General features: G+C 36.5%; 1 protein-coding gene across 1 annotated transcript in view; it reads right to left on the bottom strand.

The window, feature by feature from the left end:
• The window catches only part of LOC144455705 (follistatin-related protein 4-like), a 256,581-nt gene extending 235,244 nt beyond the window's left edge, over nt 1–21,337 (bottom strand). Inside the window, exon 1 of the mRNA XM_078149185.1 lies at nt 21,295–21,337. Within this exon, the coding sequence (XP_078005311.1) occupies nt 21,295–21,337 (43 nt within the window). The remainder of the gene's footprint in view (nt 1–21,294) is intronic.
• Between the last annotated feature and the right edge of the window lie 5,675 nt (nt 21,338–27,012).

Below are 27,012 nucleotides of genomic sequence, written 5' to 3'. Positions count from 1 at the left end.
GTCAGGGAAGGGGCCAGCCACCAGTGAGTGACTCAGGAAGTGAGAAGAACATATGGGAGGCAGATACATGGGGGTCAGATGCAGAAACAGACTGAAGAGGATGGGTAACATGCAGGACCTGGAAAAAGACATATGGTATTCAAGTAGGGACAGACACATTGGGGCTGGACATTCTAGTGGGTGGGTAGATGTAGGTCTCAGGCCAAGTACCCAATCTGAGAGCAGTAGTGGTCTATCCCCAGTCTGTTCTGCTTTCACTAAGACAAGGGCGTCTTTTAGGATTTCTATTGGGGTGAAGAGTGCTGGGTAGAGTACAGAAAGCCAATAAGAGGGGTAGGAGCTAGAGAGAAAGGATAATGATATACAGTAAAAGTAACATGGTTTGTTTGGTTTTTTTAAATTCTGATTTATTTCATAATTATTTACATAAAGGAAAATTTGTATTACGCAAATTTGTATAAGGTAAGAACCACTGACACTCGGTTTTCTATGGAAGGTTATTCTTGGTAAATATCTTAGCTCTTTTATCTTTTGGAATATCATATTTCAAGCACTCAGCTCCTTTAACATAGAATCTGGTAAATCGTCTATAATCTTGAGTATAGCTCCAGAATATTTCAATTATTTCTCTTTTTTTTGGTTTTATTTTATTTTATTTTGTTTTAATTTTTTTTCCATATGCATTTGAGTTGAAAATTTTTTCTCCCTCTTTCTCCCCCCCCACCCTCCTCAAGACAGTCTCACATAGGCTTTACATTTACATACCCATTAAACATATTTTCACATTAGTGGAGTTGTAAGTAAAAATTAAAACCAATAGGAGGAACAATCAGAAAGATGAAACAAACTTCAACTTAAGGTAAAATTAAGTAAGAGCGATTCGACTTCCATAGTTCTTTCTTTGGATGTGGACAGCATTTTCCATCCCGAGGCCTCTGGAGATGTCTTAGATCCTTGTAATGATGAGAAGGGTTCACTTTAACATTCTTAGTCATTGCATAATGTGGCTGCTATTGTATACAAAGTCCTCTGGGTTCTGCTCACTTCATTCAGCATCAGACCATATAAGTCTTTCCAGGTTTTTCTGAAGTCAGCCTGTTCATCATTTCTTATAGCACAATAGTATTCCATTACATTCATATGCCACAACTTGCTCAGCCATTCCCCGATTGATGGGCATCCTCTCAACTTCCAATTCTTTGCCACCACAAAAAGAGCTGCTATGAATATTTTTGTACATGTGGGTCCTTTTCCCATTTGTTTGATCTCTTCGGGATATAGCCCTAGAAGTGCTATTGCTGGATCAAAGGGTATGCACATTTTTGTAGCCCTTTGCTCATAGTTCCAAATTATTCTCCAAAATGGTTGGTCAATTATTTCTTCTTAACCACTTGCCACATCAGAGCTCTAGAATTTGGCTATAACATTCCTCAAGGTTTTCATTTTGGGATCTCATTCAGGAGGTGATCAAAGGATTCTTTCGATTTCTACTGTATCTTCTGGATCTAAGATATCAGGGTAGGTTTCCTTGAGCATCATTTATCAAAGAAGGAGATGGATATTCAATGAAATAGGGGACTTCCAAACCTTCCTGATAAAAAGACCAGAGCTCAAAAAAAAAAATTGATCTCAAGTACAGTACTCAAGAAAGACATAAAAAGGTAAATGGGACAGAAAGATACATTATATTGTTAATAAGGGTGGGCTGTTTACATCCCTACAAGAGAATATGACACTTGCAACTCTTGAGAACTGTATTGTTATTACACCATGTTAAAGGAGTATACATAAAGAGAGTAGATATTAGTTGACTTTGATGTAATGATAAAAAAAATCTAATCAAGTGGGTTAAATAGATCCAAATAAGTGGATTAATCTCATCTTAGAAAATGTATTGAGAAAGGAGGAGGCAGACAAGGGTAAATTACATTACATAAAAAGGCACAAAATCCTATTAAGGCAGAGGGAAAGAAGGGAGGGGGGTGAGCATTGTTTGAACCTTATTCTCATCAGACTTGGCTCAAGAAGGGCATAACATAATCAGTTAGGTACAGAAATCTAACTTGCCCTGTAGGCAGTAGGAGGGAAAAGGGGAAAGAAAAGGGAGGGGGGAAAGAAAAGGAGGGGGAAAGAAAAGGGAGGGGGGAAAAGAGGGGGGGAAGAAGGGAGGGAGGAAACAGTAAAAGTAAAGGGGAAGAAAAGAGAAAGGGATAATAAAAAGAGAGGAGGGACTGAAGGAGGCAGTGGTCAAAAGCAAAAAACTAGTGAAGGTGAGAAAGGAAAAAGGAGAAAGAAAAGCATAAATGGGGGGAACGATGGAAAAAAAGACACAGATAATAATCATAACTGTGAATGTCAATGGGATGAACTCTCCCATGAATCAGAAATGGACTGCAGAATGGATTAAAAGCCATAATCCTACAATATGTTGATGACAGGAAACACATTTGAAAAAGAGTGACACATACAGGGTAAAGGTGAAAGGCTGGAGCAGAATATATTATGCTTCAGCTGAAGTAAAAAAAGCAGGGGTAGCAATCCTGATCTCAGACAAAGCAAAAGCAAAAATAGATCTAATCAAAAGAGATAAGGAAGGAAACTGTATCCTGCTAAAAGGCACCATAGACAATGAAGTAATATCATTACTACACATATATGCACCAAATGGTATAGCATCCAAATTCTTACAGGAGAAGTTCAGGGAGTTACAGGAAGAAATAGACAGCAAATCTACACTACTGGGGAACATGGAACTCCACAAAATGAACAAGAAAGAAGTTAAGGAGGTGAATAGAATATTAGAAAAGTTAGGTATGATAGACCTCTGGAGAAAACTGAATGGGGATAGAAAGGAATATACTTTTTTCTCGACAGTACATGGCACATACACAAAAATTGACCATGTACTAGGGCATAAAAACCTCACAATCCAATGCAGAAAGGCAGAAATATTAAATGCATCCTTTTCAGATCATGATGCAATAAAAATTATATGTAATAAAGGGCCATGGAAAGATAGACTAAAAAATAATTGGAAACTAAATAATCTAATCCTAAAAAATGATTGGGTCAAACAACAAATCATAGAAACAATCAATAATTTCATTCAAGAGAATGACAATAATGAGACAACATACCAAAACTTATGGGATGCAGCAAAGCAGTTCTTAGGGGAAGTTTTATATCTCTAAATGCTTACATAAATAAAATAGAAAAAGAGGAGATTAATGAATTGGGCATACAACTAAAAAAACTAGAAAAAGAACAAATTAAAAATCCTCAACTAAACACCAAATTAGAAATATTGAAAACCAAAGGAAAAATTAATAAAATTGAAATTAAGAAAACTATTGAACTAATAAATAAAACTAAGAGCTGGTTTTATGAAAAAACCAATAAAATAGATAAACCTTTGGTTAATTTAATTAAAAAAAAAGAAAGAAGAAAACCAAATTACTAGTATCAAGAATGAAAAGGGTGAAGCTACCACCAAGGAAGAGGAAATTAAAACAATAATTAGGAATTATTTTGCCCAACTATATGCCAACAAATTTGACAATCTTAGTGAAATGGATACATATTTACAAAAATATAAATTGCCCAGATTAACAGAAGAGGAAGTAAAATACTTAAATAACCCCATCTCAGAAAAAGAAATTGAACAAGCCATTGATGAACTCCCTAGGAAAAAATCTCCAGGGCCAGATGGATTTACATGCGAATTCTATCAAACATTTAAAGAACAATTAATTCCAATACTATATAGACTATTTGGGAAAATAGGTGAAGAAGGAGTCTTACCAAATTCTTTTTATGACACAAATATGGTGTTGATACCTAAACCAGGAAGAGTCAAAATAGAGAAAGAAAATTATAGACCAATTTCTCTAATGAATATAGATGCAAAAATTTTAAACAAAATACTAGCAAGTAGATTAGCAACTTATCACAAGAATAATACACTATGACCAGGTAGGATTTATACCAGGAATGCAGGGTTGGTTCAATATTAGGAAAACTATCAGCATCATTGAGCATATCAACACAAAACCAACAGAAACCACATGATCATCTCAATAGATGCAGAAAAAGCTTTTGATAAAATACAACACCCATTCCTATTAAAAACACTAGAAAGCATAGGTATAAATGGAGTCTTCCTTAAAATAATAAATAGCATATATCTAAAACCTTCAGCAAGCATTATATGTAATGGGGACAGGCTAGAAGCATTTCCAATAAGATCGGGGGTGAAACAAGGATGTCCATTATCACCACTGTTATTCAATATTGTACTGGAAACGTTAGCTTTAGCAATAAGAGAAGAAAAAGAAATTGAAGGTTAGAATAGGCAAAGAAGAAACAAAGCTATCACTCTTTGCAGATGACATGATGATATACTTAGAGAATCCTAGAGAATCAAGTAAAAAACTACTTGAAATAATAAACAACTTTAGCAAAGTTGCAGGCTATAAAATAAACCCACATAAATCATCAGCATTTCTATATATTACCAACAAAGCCCAACAGCAATAGAAAGAGAAATTCCATTTAAACATACTGTAGACATTATAAACTATTTAGGAGTCTACCTCCCAAAACAAACCAAGGAACTCTATGAACAAAATTGCAAAACACTTTTCACACAAATAAAATCAGATCTAAATAATTGGAAAAACATCAGTTGCTCATGGGTAGGCCGAGCTAATATAATAAAAATGACAATCCTACCTAAGCTAATTTACTTATTCAGTGCCATACCAATCAAACTACCAAAAAATTATTTTATAGAGTTAGAAAAAATAATAACAAGATTCATTTGGAAAAAAAAGGTCCAGAATATCAAAGGAACTAATGAAAAGAAATGCAGAGGTGGCCTAGCAATTCCAGATCTTAAATTGTATTATAAAGCAGCAATCATCAAAACTGCTTGGTACTGGCTAAGAAATAGGGAGGTGGATCAGTGGAATAGGTTAAATATGCAAGACACAGTAGTCAATGACTATAGTAATCTATTATTTGATAAACCCAAAGACCCCAGCTTCTGGGATAAGAACCCACTCTTTGAAAAAAACTGCTGGGAAAACTGGAAAAGAGTATGGCAGAAACTAGGCATAGACCCAAATCTCACACCATATACCAAAATAAAGTCAAAATGGGTTCAGGACTTAGATATAAAGGCTGATACCATAAGTAAACTGGGAGAACAAGGAATAGTTTACCTATCAGATCTATGGAGAACAGAAGAATTCATGACCAAACAGGAGATAGAGAACATTATGAAAAGCAAAATGGATAATTTTGATTACATTAAATTGAAAAGTTTTTGCACAAAAAAGCCAATGCAACTAAGATTAGAAGGAAGGTAGAAAATTGGGAAAGAATTTTTACAACCAGTCTCTCTGATAAAGGCCTCATTTCTAAAATATATAGAGAATTAAGACAAATTTATAAGAACACAAGCCATTCCCCAATTGATAAATGGTCAAAGGATATGAACAGACAGTTCTCAGATGAAGAAATTAAAGCCATCTAGAGTCATATGAAAAAATGCTCTAAAACATTATTGATTAGAGAAACGCAAATCAAAACAACTCTGAGGTACCACATCACATCTATCAGATTGGCCAACACAACAAAACAGGAAAATGATAAATGCTGGAGAAGATGTGGGAAAATTGGAGCACTAATACATTGTTGGTGGAGTTGTGAAATGGTCCAACCATTTTGGAGAACAATTTGGAACTGTGCCCAAAGGGCTATAAAAATGTGCATACCCTTTGACTCAGCAATAACACTTTTAGGCCTATATCCCAAAGAGATCAACAAATGGGAAAAGGACCCACATGTACAAAAATATTCATAGCAGCTCTTTTTGTGGTGGCAAAGAATTGGAAATTGAGAGGATGCCCATATCGGGGGAATGGCTGAGCAAGTTGTGGCATATGAATGTAATGGAATACTATTGTGCTATAAGGAATGATGAACAGGCTGACTTCAGAAAAACCTGGGAAGACTTGTATGATCTGATGCTGAGTGAAGGGAGCAGAACCAAGAGAACTTTGTACACAATAACAGCCACGTTGTGTGATGACTAACATTGATAAACTTAGCCCTTCAGAGATATTGTGGATTTTCCTCCAAACTACTGCAATAAAGTGAGTCACATACACACACACACACACACACACACACACACACACACACACACACACACACACACAAAGTCTCACTCTGACCTTTTCTTGGCTCTGCTGCTCAAAACTTTGATTTATTTTAAAGTTGTTTGGAGGGGAATGTTAGGAGACTTTGGCAGGGTTGCTATGTGTATTCCGCTATCTTCGTTCCACAGAAAGCAGTAGAGGTTATACTTTCAAAGACATTCATTAAAATAACATAACTCAATTGCATTTTCCTCACTGCCCATCTCCTTGAGAGATTTTGAGATTCTTGCCAGAGTCCTCCTTAATAGACTGATTCTTCACCTAGAAGATGGTCATCTGCCTGAGAGCCACAGTGTGGCTTTAGAAAGTGCTGAGAAGTGTTCAATACAGTATTTGCTGCCTGAAAAATTCAGTAAAAATGCCAGGAGCAGAATAGAGGTCTGTACACAAAATTCATTGATCTAACCAATGGCTTTAAGACTGTCAGTCATGAGGACTTATCAAAAATTATGTCAGAATTTGGTTGTCTGGAGAAGTTCATCAGTATTTTACATTAATTTCATGATATCATGCTTGCTCAGGTTCTAGATAATAGATGATGCTCTCATGTTTTCCCAGTTACTTATGGAGTGAAGCTGGGCTATGTGCCTGCTCCAGTGCTTTTTAGCATGATATTTTCAGCAATGTTGTCAGATGCCTTCAACAAGGATCAAAATGGCATCAGGTCATCTACTGTACTGATGGTAAAATACTTAACTTGAAAAGGCTACAAGCCAAGACTAAGGTAGAGAGAATTGGACCTAAATTTTTGTTCATAGATTATTATGCACTCAATACTGCCTCTGAGGCTGAGACACAACACAGTAAGGACTGATTCTATTTTACTTATGCAAATTTTGGCCTCACCACACCAAGAAAATACAGGTTCTCCATCAGCCAGCACTGTACCATCCATTTGTGGTACCATCCATATATGGAAACATCAGTTACAGCAAATGGAGAAATTTTGAATGCTGTAAATAAGTTCACTTACCAGTATATTTTTCAGGGATGTCTACATAGATAATGAGGTATTACATGTGTTCTTTACCCAAGCTAGCTCAATGTTTGGGATTCTCTAAAGGAAAGTATGGGAGAGGAAAGGTATTAGGCTGCCTACCAAACTGAAGGTCTAGACCCATTATGCTCACCTCATCATATGCATGTGAAACCCAGACAGTATACCAGTGCCATGCCAGGAAACTACATCACTTCCACTGAATTGTCTTAGGAAGATTCTGAAGATCACATGACAACATAAGGTATTGGACACAGGTCTTTTCTTGAGCTAAACTCACAAGCATTAAAACTCTACACAAGCACAACTCCAATCAACTAGAGACATTGTTCAAATGCCAAATGTATGTTTGCCTAAAACACTTTTTTACAGGGAACTCATGCAAGGAAGACACTAACAGAGTATTCAGAAGAAGCAATACAAGAGCACTCTTTAGGTCTCTTGGAAGAACTTTGGAATTGATTGCATGATATGGGAGATGCTAGCAAAAAATCCACCCAGTATGCCTGCATCAAAAAAGGTGCTGTGCTCTATGAGCAAAACAGAATTGCAAATAGCACAAAAGAAAAATGAGGTATGCAAATTTAGACATCTCCTCCCCAAAGGTTTATATAGACTATTTGTGTCCCATCCATGCAGTAGTCTGAGTTCATATTGTTCTGATCAGCCACAGTTGGAAACACTGTACTTTGACTCCAACAAGGTTATATCATTTTGGTCTTCTTTAAAAAAAAAAAAGAACAAGCAATCGATAGAATTATTTTAAGGAGGTGTACTGACCAAATTGTTTACAATCTTTTGTGAATGTTGGACAGTCAGAGGGATCCACAGATATTGGTCTTTGGGACTGAAAGTCAGGTTATAGAAACTTACAAAAGGAAAAGAAGTGTATTGTAATCAGGAATATCTCAAAAAATTGTAATTCTATCTTTCCTTCAATATCACAAAATTTGAACAAATGTAGATCAGCAGAGTAATAAATTCATATATCTCTTACAGGAAAAAAACTTGTTAAACAGACTCTATAAGGAAACTAAGTCAGATTACAAATTAAACTATATTCAGAGGATTCACGGTAGAGTTATTGGGGGAGATTAATATATCACCAAAGTAAAAAGAAAATTCAGTGTTGGGGAATGAGTAATAGAATGAGTAAATCATTTGGGAGAGATCAAAATTTCTTTTGGTTTTATCTAAGGAATATCAAATAGTTTTACATTATTATTTCTTAAGTCATACAGAAGTAAGGTGACGTTGATGAAAACAGGACACAGGCTTTTAGTTGACCAAAATTTGTAGGAAGAATGGCCCTGATTCACAAAAAGAATCAGGGAACACCTCTTTTCCAGGCAAGCAAAAACAACATAAAGCAAAAGTGAGATCAATATACCAATGTTCATCAATACTAAGTAACATCAAGTCTTGTAAATCACTATTAATGTCCATTTAATTAACACATATCATCTTGAATCCTAATTGTCACATCTACTCATCAGGTCCCAGAAAATATGCACCTTTGGAAATTCTGCAATAGGCATCTTTCATCTTTCTGAGGAAAATTCTGAAGGCTGTTCCTCTGAGCAAGTCTGCTTCTCTGCTTCCAAGTCACTTGCAGAGATTCCCTATTTAAAATTGCTAAAATCTGCCTATAATAAAGACTTAACACAATAAAATACAAACTCCTAAGTTTGGTCTTCCAGTAACTAGTGCATATGTGGAAAACTAGGTCTAAGACTAAGCATTTAATTCTGTGGAGAAATCTTAAATAAAAAACCAACCTACAGCAAATATCACAAAATTCATGTTTTATCCAGGAAGGATTTGTACAAGGAATGCAGTGCTGGTTCAGTATTGGAAAAATTTGAAGGAAAATTGATCATAAAAATAATAATAACAATAAAAATTATATAATATATCAATACATATAGAAAAAACTTTTGACAAAATACAACCATTTCTATAAAAAATATTAGAAAGTGTAGAAATAAATAAACTTTTCTTAAAATGATAAGGAATACATATCTGTAAATAACAGCAAGCATTATCTGTAATGAAGGAAACTAGAATCATTCCAATAAGATGAGGCATAAATCAATGACATCCATTATTACCACTATTATTAAATATTGTACTAAAATTTCTAGCTATAAAAGAACACATGAAAAAGAAATTGAAGGAATAAGAATAGGAAATGAGTAAAACAAATCACATTGTGCAGATGATTTGATGTTACACTTAGAGAACTCCAGATAAGCAACTAAAAAAACTAGTTGAAACAATTAACTTTAAGGAGAGTTGCAATATATAGAATAAACTCACATAAATTATGAGAAATTTTGTATATTACTACTAACAAAACGCAGAAAGAAGAGATAGAAAAATTCCATTTAAAAAAACTACAGACATTATAAAATACTTGAGAGTCTAGGTAGAAAGGCACACAGAGGAATAATCTGAACACAATTATAAAATATTGTTCACACAAATAAATACAGATTTGAACAATTAGAGAAAAACATAATTGATGATGGGTAGGCTGAATCAATATAAAATTTGTTACTTATTCAGTACCATAGCAATAAAACTAGGAAGGAAATATCTTATGAAGCTAAAACAAAATAATCTGCAGGAACAAAAGGGCAAGAATACCAATGAAATCAATGAAAAAAAGTTAAGGAAGGTAGACAAGCAAGACGAGATTTCAAACTACATTACAAAGTGGTAATCAACAAAAGATTTCAGACTGTATTACAAAGTGATAATCATCAAAAAAAAATCTTGTTGGCTAAGAAATAGAGTAGTGGATCAGAGGGATACATTCTATACATAATATTTACATAAATAAACATAATAAACTAGGTTTTCAGACATTCAAAATCAAAATTTTTAAGGCAGAACTCATCATTGGACAAAGACTGCTAGAAAAATTGGAAAGTAGTATAGCAGAAACTGGGCATAAACCAAAATTTCACACCAATACAAAGATAAGGTCAACATGATTATATGATTTAAACATAAAGGGTGATATCATCAGTGAAATATGGATGTTTGAGGGGAAAAAAATTACATGTCAGATCTATGGATAAGGTATGATTCAAAAGAACATTGTATGACCAAACAAGAGATAGAGAGCATCACAGAAAATAAAATTTAAAAATTTTTTTGATTAGAAGAAATTTAAATTTTCTTACACAAACAAAACCAATGCAGCTAAAATAAGAATAATAGCAGAAAAATGGGTAAGAAATAATAACAAGTTTCTCTGGTAAAGGCAATATTTCTCAAATATACAGAAGAACTGAGTCAATTTATAAAAACAAAGAGCCATTCTTAAACTGATGAATGGACATAGGATATAAACAGGCAGTTTTCAGAAGATGAAGAAATCAAAACTATCAATCTAAATGAATATTGATTACAGAAATGCAAATTAAAAGACCTCATATGCATCAGATTGGCTAACATGATAAAAATAGAAAATCACAAATGTTGAGGGCATGTGAAAAAATAGGGACACATGCATTGTTAGTGGGGTTCTGAATTAGATCAACCATTTTGGAGAACAATTTAGAAGTATTTCTAAAAGGATTCAAAACAGTGCATGCCCTTTGATTCATCAAAACCACTCCCAGAGGCTATATCCCAAAAAGATCAAAATAAAAATGGAAAGGATCTGTACGTACAAAAATGTTTACAGAAGTTTCTTTTTGTTGTAAAAATCAATAGAAAATGGGGAAGGTGTTCATCAACTGGAGAATGGCTGAACAAATTTAAGTATATGATTGTAAAGTATATGAAGTATATAGAATCTGATTGTGCTGTAAGGAATGATAAATGGGATGCTTTCATAAAAATCTGGGAAGTTTTATATGTTCTGAGGCAATATGAAATGATTAGAACCAGGATAACTTTGTACACAGTAAAAGCAATATTATATAAAAAATAAACTAAGAAAGACTTAGCTATTGTGATCAATGCTAAGATCCATGACAATTCCAGAGAAATCATGATGAAAAATACTATCTACCTCCAGAGAAAGACCTGCTGAACTTTTAGTGCAGATGGAAGCATACCGTTTTCTCTTTTTCTATTTTTCATGCTTTTTAGCAGCACAAGTAATATGGAAATGTTTTGCATGACATCACATTTGAAGCACATTTTGCTTGCCTTTTCAATGGTTCATGGCGTGGATAGAAGGATGGAGAGAATTTGGAACTCAAAATTTTAACACAAATGTTAAATTATATTAAAAAACTGACAACATTATCCTTGAACTATTATATTTTACTTTATTTTATTAAATATTTCCCACATACATGTTAATATGTTTCTTCAGTGTTGACTGTGTAAAGGCTATCAGTTTGACATGTCTGATGTAGAGAATACATAGCTAGCAACCACAATAATGTCTGATATTGCTCTTTGCACATTATATACTCGAACACATACCTAGAAAATGATCTTTACTAAAAGAAAATTCAAAACAATGGATGATTCAACTTTTGCTTGAAGATCTCTCATGAAGAGATCACAGTATGACAAAGTATATTTACCAGGAACATGCTATTTACATACTTGAAAAAGCAACAAGGGGAAATTAGGAAGCACAGTGGATAGAGAGCTAGGTGTGGAGTCATGAAGGAAGACATGATTTCAAATTTTGGGCTCAAACAATTACCAGCAATTTGATACTGAGCAAGTGATTTCACCTCTCTTTGCCTCAGTTTCCTTATCTGTGAAATGGGGAACACGAAACCTCCTTGTCAAGATTGTTGTGAGGATCAAGTAGGATAATAATTGCAAAGCATTTAGCATAGTGTCTGGCAGAGAATAAGAATGGTATAAATCTTATCTATTAGTAGTTATTTTTACTACCCTTACAACTTTTACTCCTTCCTCTTTCTTGTGGCCTCTGGAAACAGAGAGATTAAGTCTAATCCTTCCTCATGACAGTGCTCCAAACATTTGAAGACAGATATCATGTCCCACCATATTTTCCATGTTAAACATTTCCAGTTCTTTGAATTAATTCCCATATTTGCTAGTCTTTAGCTCTCTTACATTGTGGGCTAGAGTTTTCTTAATACGTTATATTTGTCAATGCCATTACAAAAATGGAAGATTGGGAATGATAATAGCCATCACTAATGTTCTAGGAACTATCTCTTGTACTATGACATTCTTTTTGGAGACCTCTATTCTCAACTTTATCCATAAATGCAGCTTACATTTATCTTTCTTAAATATCTCCCATTGCTCCTAGGTGAGATTCTGGGCCCAAGCACAATAACACATTCCATCTTTCAGCTGAAATCCCAGTAAATACTCAATGACAACTAGAGTTGGCATAAGAAAGGAGAAGAATCTCTAAAGAGTCATTGCCTTGAGGAGGCTTCCAGGAGCCAAGATGGCGGAGTGAAAAGGTAGTTGTTCTCACTCACCCCTATCAACCTCTGAAAACCCAGAAAATATCACCCCAGAAAAAAAAAGACCCTGGAAAACCTGAACTAGAAGAAAGACAAGGAGCAGCAGTGCAGTAGCCCAGCAAATGGGTCTCCCAGTGCCTCAACAAAAACAAGGGGCTCCAGGCACATAAGTACCCTGCGGCATTCATCTGAAAGGAGGTGAAGAAAACAACCTAAAGACTTCCTAAAGCCCTGGTCAGGTGAGCTGTAGGAGTCCTGAAGCCCCCAATTGTGAAGAGATCCTGAAGCCCAGGTGGTAGAGCAGGCAACCTCCAGGTGCATTAGCAGAAAGGAGGGAGACAACACTGCAGGGGGCCCCAGGCAGATAAACATCCGGCAGAAGCCATCTATAAGGAGCAGAAGAAGGCTAAAGGAAAGGAAATGCAGGCAACCTAGAATTGCCTGAAGTTTCCAGCCTTGATGATTTCAGCCCAACACAACGTAAGCTGCCAGAAACCTACAGCCTCCAATTCCCAGCATAAGAGGCCCCAGAACACAAAGCCAGTGACCAAGACCTAGGCTCCCAACACAAGAAGCTTGGGTCAGTACCCTCTGTGCCCCAGCAGGAAAGCTCAATCTCTTTAAAGGCCAGAGAATAAAGAAACACCATGAGTAAAAAGAAATGTACCATAGATTCATATTATGAGAAGAGTGAAGATCAAGACAGAAATTCGGAAGAGGACAACATTGTCAACAAACCCACATCTGCAACAACAAAAGGGAATATGAACTGGTCTGAAGCTCAAAAAGCCTTCTTAGAAGAGCTCAAGAAGGATTTTAATAGTCAAATGAGAGAGGTAAAAGAGTCCTTCAAAAATACAATTGGCCAGTTGGAAAAAAAATACACTGAAGAAAACAAGTCCCTAAAAAACACAATTGGCCAATTGAAGAAGGAAAGACAAAAACTAACAGAAGAGTACACTGAAGAAAACAAGTCCCTAAAAAACACAATTGGCCAGTTGAAGAAGGAAGTACAAAATCTAACAGAAGAGTATGCTGAAGGAAACAAGTCCCTAAAAAACACAATTGGCCAGTAGAAGAAGGAAGTACAAAAACCAACAGAAGAAAACAATCTGTTAAAAACTAGAATTGGACAAATGGAAACTAATGTCTCTATGAGAGAGCAAGACTCAGTCAAACAGAAACAAAAAAAATGAAAAAAATTGATGAAAATGTAAAATACCTCATCAGTAAAACAACCGACCCGGAAAATTGACTCAGGAGAGACAATTTAAAAATTATTGGACTACCTGAAAATCACGATGAAAAAAAGAGTCTGGACAATATCTTTCAGGAAATCATAAAAGGAAAACTGCCTAGAAGTCCTAGAACCAGAAGGGAAAATAACCATAGAAAAAATCCACCGATCACCACCTGAAAGAGATCCCAAATTGACAACGCCAAGAAATATAATAGCAAAATTCCAAAATTACCAGATGAAAGAGAAGGTGCTGCAAGCAGCCAGAAAGAAACAATTTAAATATCATGGAACCACAGTCAGGATTACATAGGACCTTGCAGCTTCTACATTAAAAGACCACAGGGCATGGAACATGATATTCCGTAAGGCAAAGGAGCTTGGAATGCAGCCAAGGATCAATTACCCAGCAAAAAGGAGCATCATTTTTCAATGGAGGAGATGGATATCCAACGAAATAGGAGACTTCCAAACTTTCCTGATAAAAAGACCAGAGCTCAGCAAAAAATTTGATCTTCAAGTACAGGACTCAACAAGGACTTAAAAAGGTAAATTGGACAGAAGGATACAATATGTTGTTAATGGGGGGGGAGTGCTTAAACCCCTACAAGGGAATATGAGACTTGCAAACCTTGAGGACTATATTGTTATTACACCTTGTTAGAGGAGTATACATAAAGAGGGTGGATATTAATTGACTTTGATGTAATGATAAAAAAAAAATCTAACCAAGTGGGTTAAATGGATCCAAATAAGTGGATCAGTCTAATCTTAGAAAAGGTACTGAAAAAGGAGGAGGCAGACAACGGTAAATTACATTACAGGAAAAGACACAAAATCCTATTACAGCAGAGGGAAAGAAGGGGAAGGGAGCATTGTTTGAACCTTACTCTCATCAGGTGAGGCTCAAGAAGGGCATAATAAAATCAGTTAGGTATAGAAATCTAACTTGCCCTATAGGCAGTAGGAGGGAAAAGCATAAAGAAAAGGGAGGTGGGGAAAGAAGGGAAGGAAGCAGCAGTAGGACTAAAGGGGAAGAAAAGGGAAAGGGATAATAAAAGGGGGAAGGGACTGAAGGAGACAGTGGTAAAAAGCAAAACACTAGTGAAGGGGGTAAGGAAAAAGGAGAAAGAAAAGCATAAATAGGGGGAAAAAGGATGGAGAAAAAGACACAGATGGTAATCATAATTGTGAATGTAAATGGGATGAACTCTCCCATAAAACGGAAAGAGAGTGCAGAACGGATTAAAAACCATAATCCTACAATATGTTGTTTACACGGAAACACATTTGAAAAACAGTGGCACATACAGGGTAAAGATAAAAGGCTGGAGCAGAATATATTATGCATTAACTGAAGTAAAAAAAGCAGGGGTAGCAATCCTGATCTCTGATAAAGCAAAAGCAAAAATGGATCTAATCAAAAGAGATAAGGAAGGAAACTAAATCCTGCTAAAAGGCACCACAGACAATGAAATAATATTACATTAAATTGAAACATTTTTGCACAAACAAAGCCAATGCAACTAAGATTAGAAGGAAGGTAGAAAATTGGGAAAGAATTTTTACAACTAGTCTTTCTGATAAAGGCCTCATTTCTAAAATATATAGAGAATTAAGACAAATTTATAAGAACACAAACCATTCCCCAATTAATAAATGGTCAAAGGATATAAACAGACAGTTCTCAGATAAAGAAATTAAAGCCATCTATAGTCATATGAAAAAATGCTCTAAATCGTTATTGATTAGAGAAATGCAAATCAAAACAATTCTGAGGTAACACATCACACCTATCAGATTGGCCAACATGACAAAACAGGAAAATGATAAATGTTGGAGAGGATGTGGGAAAATTGGAACACTAATACATTGTTGGTGGAGTTGTGAAATGATCCAACCATTTTGGAGAACAATTTGGAACTATGACCAAAGGGCTACAAAAATGTGCATACCCTTTGATCCAGCAATAGCACTTCTAGGGCTATATCCCAAAGAGATCAAACAAATAGGAAAAGGACCCACATGTACAAAAATATTCATAGCAGCTCTTTTTGTGGTGGCAAAGAATTGGAAGTTGAGAGGATGCCCATCAATCGGGGAATGGCTGAGCAAGTTGTGGCATATGAATGTAATGGAATACTATTGTGCTATAAGGAATGATGAACAGGCTGACTTCAGAAAAACCTGGGAAGACTTGTATGATCTGATGCTGAGTGAAGGGAGCAGAACCAAGAGGACTTTGTACACAATAGCTGCCACGTTATGCAATGACTAAGATTGTTAAACTGAACCCTTCTCATCATTACAAGGATCTAAGACATCTCCAGAGACCACGGGAAGGAAAATGCTGTCCACATCCAAAGAAAAGAACTATGGAAGTCGAATCACTCTCACTTAGTTTTACCTTCTGTTGAGTTTTGTTTCATCTTTCTGATTGTTCTTCCTATTGGTTTTAATTTTTACTTACAACTCCACTAATGTGAAAATATGTTTAATGGGTATGTAAATGTAAAGCCTATGTCAGATTGTGCACCATCTTGAGAAGGGTGGGGGGAGAAAAAGGGAGAAAATTTTTCAACTCAGAAGCATATGGAAAAAAAATTTAAAAAAATGAAATTCTAGGAAAAAAAAAGAGTCATTGCCTTTATTACTTTAGGCTGACAGAAGAATTGGAGAGTTTTTTGGTTTTTTGTTTGTTTGTTTTTGTGTTTTTCTGAAATACATTCCCTATAAAAGTTAAATGACTGACCACAGTGGTAAAGTCTTCTGGTGAGGATTCCAACTGAAAAAAAAAGTTGTGGAATCATTCCTGACCTGATACAACAGGAGGGTAAAAAGAAAGAGAGGGGTTATGGGAAAAGTAGGAGGTACAAAGCCCACAGATCTTAATAAAAATGCATTTTAAAGAAAAAGAAATTAAGACAAAGCTGCTGTTCAATTAGAAACACATAGGAAAGAAAAGGAGGACAAGAACCAGTGAGGTCAAGGTATCCTGGGACACAGAAATTACTACTTCAGCTCCCAAAAGGATCTCTCAAATCTCCAAGCAGCAAGTGACACAAAACAGTAAGCTTTACCTCTGGAGACATAAATGCTAAAGAGATGTGTCACTGTCCAGCTATGCTGGAACAATCAGTGGACGTTATATGGAAGTTAGCTTATAACTGACCAAAAGCCACAGACAGATTGAATCCATTTGTATTCACGAGGAAGAATAACTCCATTAGTCGATAATCTTAGTGGTAGCTAGGTGCTGTAGTGGATTGAGAACTGAGCTTAAAGTGAAGGAAAACCTGAGGTCAATCTCAGGATCAAATATTAATTACCCGTTGTTTGTCATTGACAAGTCATTTAAGCTCAGACTATCAAAAAATACCACCTATCTATATCCCCAGGGGCTTTTGTAGGGATCAAATGAGATAATATTTATAAAGTACTTAAAACAAATCCTAGAACACAACAGGCATTTACAAAAAATGTTTGTTTCCTTCCTTATTATATGCCTTATAATTTTTTTAAAAAATTTTTGACCTAGTGTTAGGCACATAGTAAAACTAAAATAAATGCTCATTGCTTGCCCAACTGTTTTTGATATTGTATGATACGATTAGAGTATATCCTAAATGGGGTAAGGAGCATGATTTGCCAAGGTGTTACCTAAAATGTTAATATCAAAGCTGAAAAATATAAATAAAGTTGTCCTTACGAAATCTTTAAAAATAAAAGCTTGAAAATCAGCATTTTCATAGATTTCAGCACCTCATATTACAGAATTTTGATACCATTCTACAACCTGTTCAAGGAAATTTGCTCTCAAACACCAGAGCTTTGGATCTGAAACCTTCTATACATCTTACACCAGCTAAAGAAATTAAAAAAAAAAAAAACTTCTCAAAAGCTTTCTTAACTGTAATAATGAAAGGACATAATAACTAAACACTCTTAGTGTAAGATTTTAATCATGCAACCAATCATTAGAAACTGAACATTTGGAGAAAAGCATAGAAGGAGAAGGAAAAGGATAATAAACGGGATCGTAACAGATCATCTATCTCAACTCCTTTTAACTATAACACCCATTGCAAAAACAGGAAAATATTGGAATGTGGCATAAGATCATGTGTCAAATAAGAAGTCCATGTAGAACAAAAATTCAGGTATCTTTATACTTGATCTGTACTCTTTGTTTAACACTGTAACATGCTATCTATAGAGCAGGGTGTAGAAAAATTCAAAACTGACTTTTCCTTATTCCAAAAAGAGAAACATCAAAAGCATGGTTGGAATTTGCTCAACGAAGGTGACAGCATATTCAACAGACATAATGATTTTTTTAAAAATTACATAAATTTGAGATATTAGGTTATATACATGGAGGTAATGGATTTACTTTCACTAGAGGTCTTTTGCTAACCAAGATTGGATTAGAGGCTATATATATACAGGATATTCTTGGAATGAAACTGATTGGAGTAGATGACCTAAGACCAAACTTCCTACTGTTAGAATCTAACGTTCTACAATGAATTACCTATGATTTTGAGAGAAGTAAGTACTACAGGAGAAGAAATAGTTTTCAGGGCAAAAGAAGAACGTAAAATTTAAAAGCAGTGGGTACACAATGCACGGGATACAAAATACCTCACTCATCGCAGCCTCCAAGGAAAACACTTTCAGAAATAAATGTAACATGGTCAACATTTGAATCATTACCTCACTACACATCGGGAGTGAATCAGTGCTCTATGGCTTTGTGATGCTAATTCTTATCAGAAATCATGCTTCAGCTCCAGAGGACTGAGACTTAGTTTTGGCATATAGTGCAGACTGAAATTCAGATGACTGCAAAAGAGGACATATCCAACCATTCATTCAGATTGATTCAATTACATGCTACTTCAACTATGGATGTGAGCATTCCATAATGTCAAGAAATGTTATGAGCTAATCATGTCAACATGATTACTAACTGAGATGAGTTGACCATTCATGGAGTTCAGAGGGAGTTCATTCATATGTGACATGCACACAGGGAGCTGTACTGGAAGGAAGAATATAGTACAACTTATTCAATCATTAACAATATAGGAATAAATTATTTCCTGGTCCATAATGGACTAGGTATTTATTTAATTTTTGTTTCATGGATTTCATTAAGGTTTTCTTGTAGATGGTACTTCATACATTTAAGTTCTTTATTCTACTATTCCAATGCCCAAACAGAAAATAAAAAGAATGGAAAACCTCAAGATAGACATCAATACATATCTGCAAAGACAGGTAAAACAAATTCTGACAGCTATGTGCAAAGATAAATGTCTTTTTAAATTTAATTTTAATTTGTAACCTTTCTAACAAGTAAGTGCATATTTCACCATCATTCTTTTGGAATCTTGATTTGTAATTTTGATGAGCAGAGAGCTTGTTTTTGTTACTTCATTTTGCATTAGTTTATAGATGTTCTAGTTCTGTTTGAAACTATCTACTTTATCTCTTCCTACAAGTTCATAAAGTCTCCCACATTCATTTATCACACTTTGTTTAGCCATTCTACATCCATTTTTAAGTATTTTGGCTATCAAGAAAAGGAATGCTATAATTTTTTTGATAAACATAAATTAATTTCTTTCTTTGATTTCTTTGCATTATGAGTGTAGTATTTGTAAATTTGGGTAAAATGGCAATGCACAGTATAACATGTGGGGTATGTGGTACTTCTTAATTAGGGCATCTTTGATGACATCTAAAGTCCTTACCAAATGTGACATCCTAAGACTACACATAAGAATCATGTTAAAGGCCAGTTCAGTCATTTCAGTTGTGGTCAACTCTTCATGACTCCAGTTGGTGTTTTCTTGACAAAGATACTAAAATGGTTTGTCATTTCCTTCTCCTGCTCATCTAAGAGATGAAGAACTAAGGCAAACAGAGTTATGTCACTTGCTCAGGGTGAGTCACATTGCTAGCAGAAGTCTGAGGCCAGATTTGAACTCAGGGAGATGAGTCTTCCAGAGTACAGCCCTGCCATTCTATTTACTGCACCTCCAAGTTTATCCTTCCATTTTAATTATATTCAAAACATTCAAGATGGCGTTTAATATAGGTTATTGTCCCATAAGCTACATGAGGTATTATCTATCAGATGAAATCTTCACAGTACAAAGAATGCTTGCAGCAAAAAAGAACTCTCATTGATGTGTGGTCTTTGATGACTGGAATCCAGTTTCATTGGGCTTGTAGAAGCATTGTGTGTAGCCTTCCAACATTTGTGATGAGTTTGACCATCTCTGCTTTTTCTCCTTTAGTAGGTCTTTATCTACATTGTACATCTGCTCATACACCCCCTTCCCTAACCCCTAACTCCAAATACACACACACTGCATGGGGGTACAGGTGTTCAGGGAAGATTAGTGCCTCTGGTGTGAGGGCTGCTTTCCATCTTCAATGTCCACCTGCCCACTCAACTCTCACCTATGGCTCCAAGAAACTGTAGCATGTAGAGCAGCTATACTCCAATGAACCATTTTGGCAGATGGGCTAAACCAGGTTGATGGTAACCAAAAGGCCTCAAACTGGTTGGTGAGTTAGGGGGGTGTCTACCCAAAGCATGTGAAGACTTTCCAAGCGGGATAGGCAGATGTACATACTTTGTTCCAGCAGGCCATGAAGGGGACCAAAGGAGGTACTGTGAAGTGCTTAGAGTTGGATAGACATGAACGACGTTGAAGTAATCACTACATCCCAAGCCATCGCCAGTTTTTTTGACTTTTGCCTTGCCACAGACGACTCTGGAAGAAAGAGTGAGGCTGACAAATTCATGCAACTCTGCCTCACTTAAATCCAAATTATGCATGAGTCCAAATCCATCATTTATAACATTTTAACATTTTTTAGTTACATCAAAGCCCTGTGGCAATGGGCAAGTGAGAAAGTGGCAGGTTCCAATATACTGGGAACTGCAGTTACAACCATGCAAACTTGTGTCCCAGGCCATAGGGTCTTCTTCTCACTTTACTGAAGCAGCAGTAGAATTCAGCAGCCTCCTAGATCTCAGAGCAGTCTTTTGTAAAGACTGTATTGTTCACTTTCTGGTGTGAGGAACGGTCTAGAGAAGGTTCCCTAAAAATTGTCTCCTTCACCTAGTCTAACTCTGGCCTGCTTACTGTAGCAGGCAGGGATCCTATACTGCAAAAAAAAAACACAAGCAAGCAAACAAAAACCATACAAAAACTTTAGAAAGAAGATTTCACTCGCCACTGCTACGTGGAATGTATGCACACTTATGGACAACACAAAATCTAGTAGACCTGAAAGATGAATAGTTCTTGTTCCAATAGAACTCAGTAGGTATCACATCACATAGCAGCCCTGAAGTAAAACAAAGCTGGAGAATGAAGACTAGCTTACCAAAGCTAAAGCTGGATACATGTTTTTCAGGAGGGGTTGCCATGGTGAAGAACACTACGAAACTAGCATAGTTTCACAGTGAAGTTTAATCGAGTAAACAAGTTTGTATGCCTCCCGAAACGAATGAATGGCAGGCTCATAACAGTGTCCTTGCCACTTTCAGGAAAGTGTCATGCTGCCGTCATCAGTGTACATGCTCCCACCATGACGAATCCTGATGAGGTCGAAGAAAAATTTTATGAAGACCTAGAACCTGTCATCATCAATGTGCTAAAAGAGGACAAGCTTACCATTCGAGGTGACTTTAATACCAGAGTGAGCACGAACTATCAGAGAAATTTTATGAAGACCTAGAACCTGTCATCATCAATGTGCTAAAAGAGGACAAGCTTACCATTCGAGGTGACTTTAATACCAGAGTGAGCACGAACTATCAGACATGTCAAGGAGTCTTTGGGAGAACGGAGTCAAAAAAAGCAGCAGCAACATTCACTTACTATGGAAGACTTGTGTGTCTCGTGACCTCATTACTAACGCTCTCTTCCATTTATCCAAACACAGTAAAACTTCCGCATCCTCTCCACAAATACTAGCATTTAATAGACTATGTCATTGAAAGGAAAAGAGACCGGTTATGAGAGCGATTAAGGCAATTTGTGGTGCAGAGTGCTAGACCAGTCAGGGATTTACCCTCTACAAGCCAAATATTCCCATTCAACAAAAGCAGAAGCCCCAGGGCAAGATGACTCCCAGAAGACAATGTCAACCACGTCAGAGCACTTCTCCCTGCCTATATACTGAAGACTTTTGTATCTCATGAGCTTCTCATCACCAACACTGTCTTCCATTTACCTAAATGTAACAAATAAAACATCATGGATGGACCCTCACAACAAATATTGGCATTTAATTAATTATGTCATTGTAAAGGGATGTCACTGTAAGGAGAAGAGGTAGATAGGATATGAGAGTGACAAAGGTGATCTGTGGTGCAGAGTGCTAGTTTGGTCACAGACATCCTTTCCAAGCTAAACATTTACATTTAACAAAAGCAGAGGACCCAAAGCCAAGATGACTACCAGGATACTTAATGTCAACAATTAGAGTGCTTCTGCATGCATGAGCAGTTTGTTACTAACTTAGACGAACAGCTGAGCCAACACATGGTTGACAACAGTAGAGCAGAAAAGGAGTGAGCAGCTTTAAGAGATTTGGCATACAGGACTACACTTACTCCTCTGAGCCAGAACACATGCAAATATGAAGACTGGTTTGATGAAAATGATGGAGAAATTCAGAAGCTCCTAAACAAAAAAAAAAAAGAGAATTCCACAGGATTTAGAAGCAATCATCTCTAAGAAGACATCAAGTGTAAATGCATCAAAATTAACTCCATCAAAAGTTAAATGAAAGTGAAGCTTAGAGTAATGCAGGATTCTTGGCTCAGTAATAAGGCACATAAAATTCAACACTGATAGTAACAATCTAAAGTGGTTTCATGATGTCCTGAAGGCTATTCATGGGCCAAAAACCTATAATGTGTCTTAACTACTCAGCACTGATGGAGCCACGTTGATTAAGGATAAGGACAGGGTCATGAGGAAATGGGCTGAGCACTTCCCTAGTGTTCTCAATAGTTTGCCATCAACCAATGCTGAAACAATTGGCTGTCTAACTCAGGTTGAAGTCAATCCCTCTCTAGCCTGACTTTAAATGGAAAAGGTTTTGAATGCCATTAGGCTCCTTTAGTATGGCAAAGTACATGGTGTTGATCCCAATTCCAGCTGAGATTTACAAGCCAGAGGGAGGTGTACTGCTCATCCAAAAGCTGACTGAAATCTTCTAAATTATACGGCAAGAGCAGGTTATCCCCTAGAAATCAAGGATGCCTCCAGTGTCCATCACTATAAAGGAAAAGAAAATAGGTTGTCTTTTGACAACCACAGGGGGGGTCTCTGTCTTAGTCACTGCTGGCAAGATTCTTGCCAGAGTCTTTCTCAACAGGCTGATCCTTCACCTGGAAGACAGTTATCTGGCTGAGAACCAGTGTAACTTCTGAAAAGGCTGACAAACGGCTGATGTGGTGTTTGCTATCTGACAACTCCAGTAGAAATGCCAGGAGAAGAACAGAAGTCTGTACACAACATTCATCAATCTGATCAAGGCCTTCAAGACTGTCATTTGTGAGGGTTTGTGGGAGATCATGGAAAATTTAGTTGCCCAGAGAATACATCAGTGTTGTGTGCCAGTTTCATGACAGCATGCTTTTATGGGTTCTGGATAAGGGCTGATGCTCTCATGCTTTCCCAGTCACAGTGGAGTAAAGCAGGGCTATGTGCTTGCTCCAGTGATTTTTAGCATGATATTTTCAGCAATGTTGTCAGATGCCTTCAACAAGGATCAAAATGGCATCAAGGTCAGCTACTACACTGATGGTAACATATTTAACTTGAAAAGCCTACAAGCCAAGATTAAGATGGAGGGAGAGTTGATTTGAGAATTTTTCTTCACAGATAATTGTGCACTCAATGCTGCCTCTGAAGCTGAGATAAAACAGAGTATGGATCAATTTTCTGCTGCTTGTGCTAATTTTGGCCTGACAACACCAAGAAAATAGAAGTTTTCTGTCATCCAGCACTGTCCCATCCATATGCAGTCACAACCATCAGTCACAACAAATAGAGAAATTTTGAATGCTCTGAATAAGTTCATTTACCTTGGCAGTATACTTTTCAGGGATATACACGTAGATGATAGGATTGCCAGAGCAAGCTCACTGTTTGAAGGAAAGTGTGGGTGAGAAGAGGTACTAGGCTACCTAACAAACTGAAGATCTACAGAGTCCTAATGCTGACCTCATTGTTGTATGCCTGGGAAACCTGGACAGTCTACCAGTGCCATTCCAGAAAAGTAAATTGCTTCCATTGGAATTGTCTTGGAAGATTGTAAGATCACCTGGCAAAATAAGGTACTAGATACTGAGGTCATTCCTCGAGCTGAACTGCCAAGCAGTTCCACTCTACTGCTGAGAGTCCAACTCGAATGGGCTGGTCATGTTCTAATGCCAAACATACATTTGCCTAAAAGACTATTCTACATAGAACTCACACGAAGAAAGCACTCATACGGAAGTTAGAAGAAGTGATATAAGGGCCTTCTCAAAGTCATTCTGAAGAACTTCACTGGCACAGAACCACTCACCATGACATACCCACATCAAATAAGGCACTATGTTCTATGAGCAAAGCTCAAAAGAAACATGATACACACAAATTTAGAGACAGTTCCCCTCCAAATATCAGTATGCATTATTTGTACACAACTTGTGGTAGAGCCTTCTGAGATTATATTGATCTGCTCAGCCACTGTAGGACACACTGTATCTTGACCCTGACACGGTGGTGTCATTTTGGTTCTCTTGGAACAAGAAGGACAACAAACAACCAAAACATGGCCATGGTGGGGATGCCTCAAGGCACACTCTAATTCTTTCGATCATCCTTTTAAAAAATTACTCTCAGAATAATTTGTCTATCTGTAACCTCTCTCCAATGGCTTATTAGACCTGTCGAACTAGATGTTCTGAACACATCTCAAATTCAATGTAACCAAAATGGAACCCATTTCTTCTTCCCTACAGTTTCCAGTCTTTGTAACATCATGATTATATTCAAGGGTGCCATTATATTCTCTGTCATCCACACCCACAAAGTGTCATCCTTAACTTCTCATTCTCAGCCCCTTTCATATCTAATCATCTGTCAAGCCCTGGCATTTCTACTTTTGCAATATTAATGATGTACAAATCATTATCTGATATTCCCATCAACATCCTAAAGGTCTTCAATCACCTCCTATAATGACTATTATAATAACCTTCTGATTGTTCTTTCTGTCTCAATTCTCTGCCCACACCAAGCCATCTTCTACTCAGGTATTCAATTGATATAGAAAAGCTCAGCTTTTATATATACTTCCCCCAACTGTCCATTGCATTAACTCAAGTGTCTTTCTATTAAGTGCAGTGTCATATATACAATGGTCTCTTTGGTTTTTAAATCAATGTATTAACATGAAACTTTTCAACCTTTATAGTCTTCTTGCACATTGTTAACCTGGGCATTATCTCTGAACCAGTGACATAGATCTTTTGCTGCTTCTCCAATAAGATACCAAAATTCCTGAATCTATAACTTTTCGAAGACTGTCCTAATGCCTAGAATGTTCTCCCTTCTCATGTTCACCTCCTGACTTACCTAGCTTCCATCATGTCTCACCAAAAATTAAACGTTCTACAAGTCTTTTAACTGAGAATATCCACAATTAATCCTGTTTATATATACTTATATGAATATTATCTCCTCCATTAGAGTATAAGCTCCTTGAGTTTAGGGGTTTTCCTTTTCTTTATATGTCCATATTTTAGAACAGTCCTTGGAATATAGTAGGTATTTATTAAACACGAGATAATTAAAGACACGAAGAGGCATCACTTGGCTAGGAGGAGGTTCTAGTTCCTCATTCTACCACTTATTTGCCTATTGATCTAATCAAGTCCCTTTTTTTTTCTAGTCTTCAGTTTCCCAAATCTATAAAATGAGGTGCTGGGCTAGGTATATCTGAGCTACATTCCGAGTCTAATATTTTCTGTTTTGTGGTCCATTCTCACTATAAAAACAGTGCCTTAAGAAATAGGGAGGAAGAGGCCAACCTGGCATTTTCCCTGTGGAATGAGAATCACGTACTATCGCTGGTTGCTCATTTGTAAAACCATCTAAATGAATAGTAGCCTACCCTGGCACTGCCCTTCTGGCCCTAGTCTCTTTCTCTCTCTAATTGGAATAGAGACAGGGACTTGTGTTACAAATCTTCCAGAATAGCCTGATAGTTCTGACCCCTGATAATAATGCACCCTATGCCAATTTAACAGCCCATGAAACAGCCCAAGCTGGACCCATGTTTAGATCCAGATCACTGCCTGATCCTCTTCATAGACATCAACTCTTTCTGAGAGGGTAAATCACTAAAACACCTGTAAAGTGTTTAAAATACTATGGAGGATAAAACACCTCTATAGCATTTTCAAGGGAAAGGATAATAACAGCAATGCTCATTTGTATCATGCTGTCCCATAGCACTTTCTACAACAGAAGTTGATAGGATAAAATGTACAAAAAATATTATCCATATTTAAAATCTGAGGAAATTGAGGCACAGAGATGTGAACAGAATTAATCTAAACTCAGAAAGCTCCTGAAGAGAAGAGGCAGGACCTGAAGACCAATTTTCTGATTTCAAAAATCCAAAAATATTACTTGAATATTTAGAATCATGGATTTTCCTCTTGGCCCTTGAGGAAGTGGCTTCTGTTTTAACTGTTAACCAACTTAAGTCACAACTGGAATTTTGATAAAGAGGAAAGTCAGTACATCAGATTGATCATCTTGATAGGTGACTTTAATCACAATGACACTTTGCTGGAAATCACAATATAGACACATTAAGGCACCATCCAGGACTCTTCACAGCAATAAACATTCTTTCCAGGCTACTTGCCACACTGTTCATTGCTCCCCGAACATACCTGCAGTTTTTTTTCTTTCTACACCTTTGTTTATATACATCTAGATGTCTTGAATATTACAAGGATTTTCTTTTTAAGGTAGGGGTGTTTGTGTTTGTGTGTGTGTGTGTGTGTGTGTGTGTGTGTGTGTGTAT

Source organism: Phascolarctos cinereus, unplaced genomic scaffold (genome assembly GCF_003287225.1).
Source record: "Phascolarctos cinereus isolate Bilbo 61053 unplaced genomic scaffold, phaCin_HiC Scaffold_2;HRSCAF=192, whole genome shotgun sequence".
NCBI classification, from domain to species: domain Eukaryota; kingdom Metazoa; phylum Chordata; class Mammalia; order Diprotodontia; family Phascolarctidae; genus Phascolarctos; species Phascolarctos cinereus.
The sequence above is the reverse complement of the archived record's forward strand: the minus strand, read 5'-3'. Positions and strand labels throughout refer to the sequence as shown.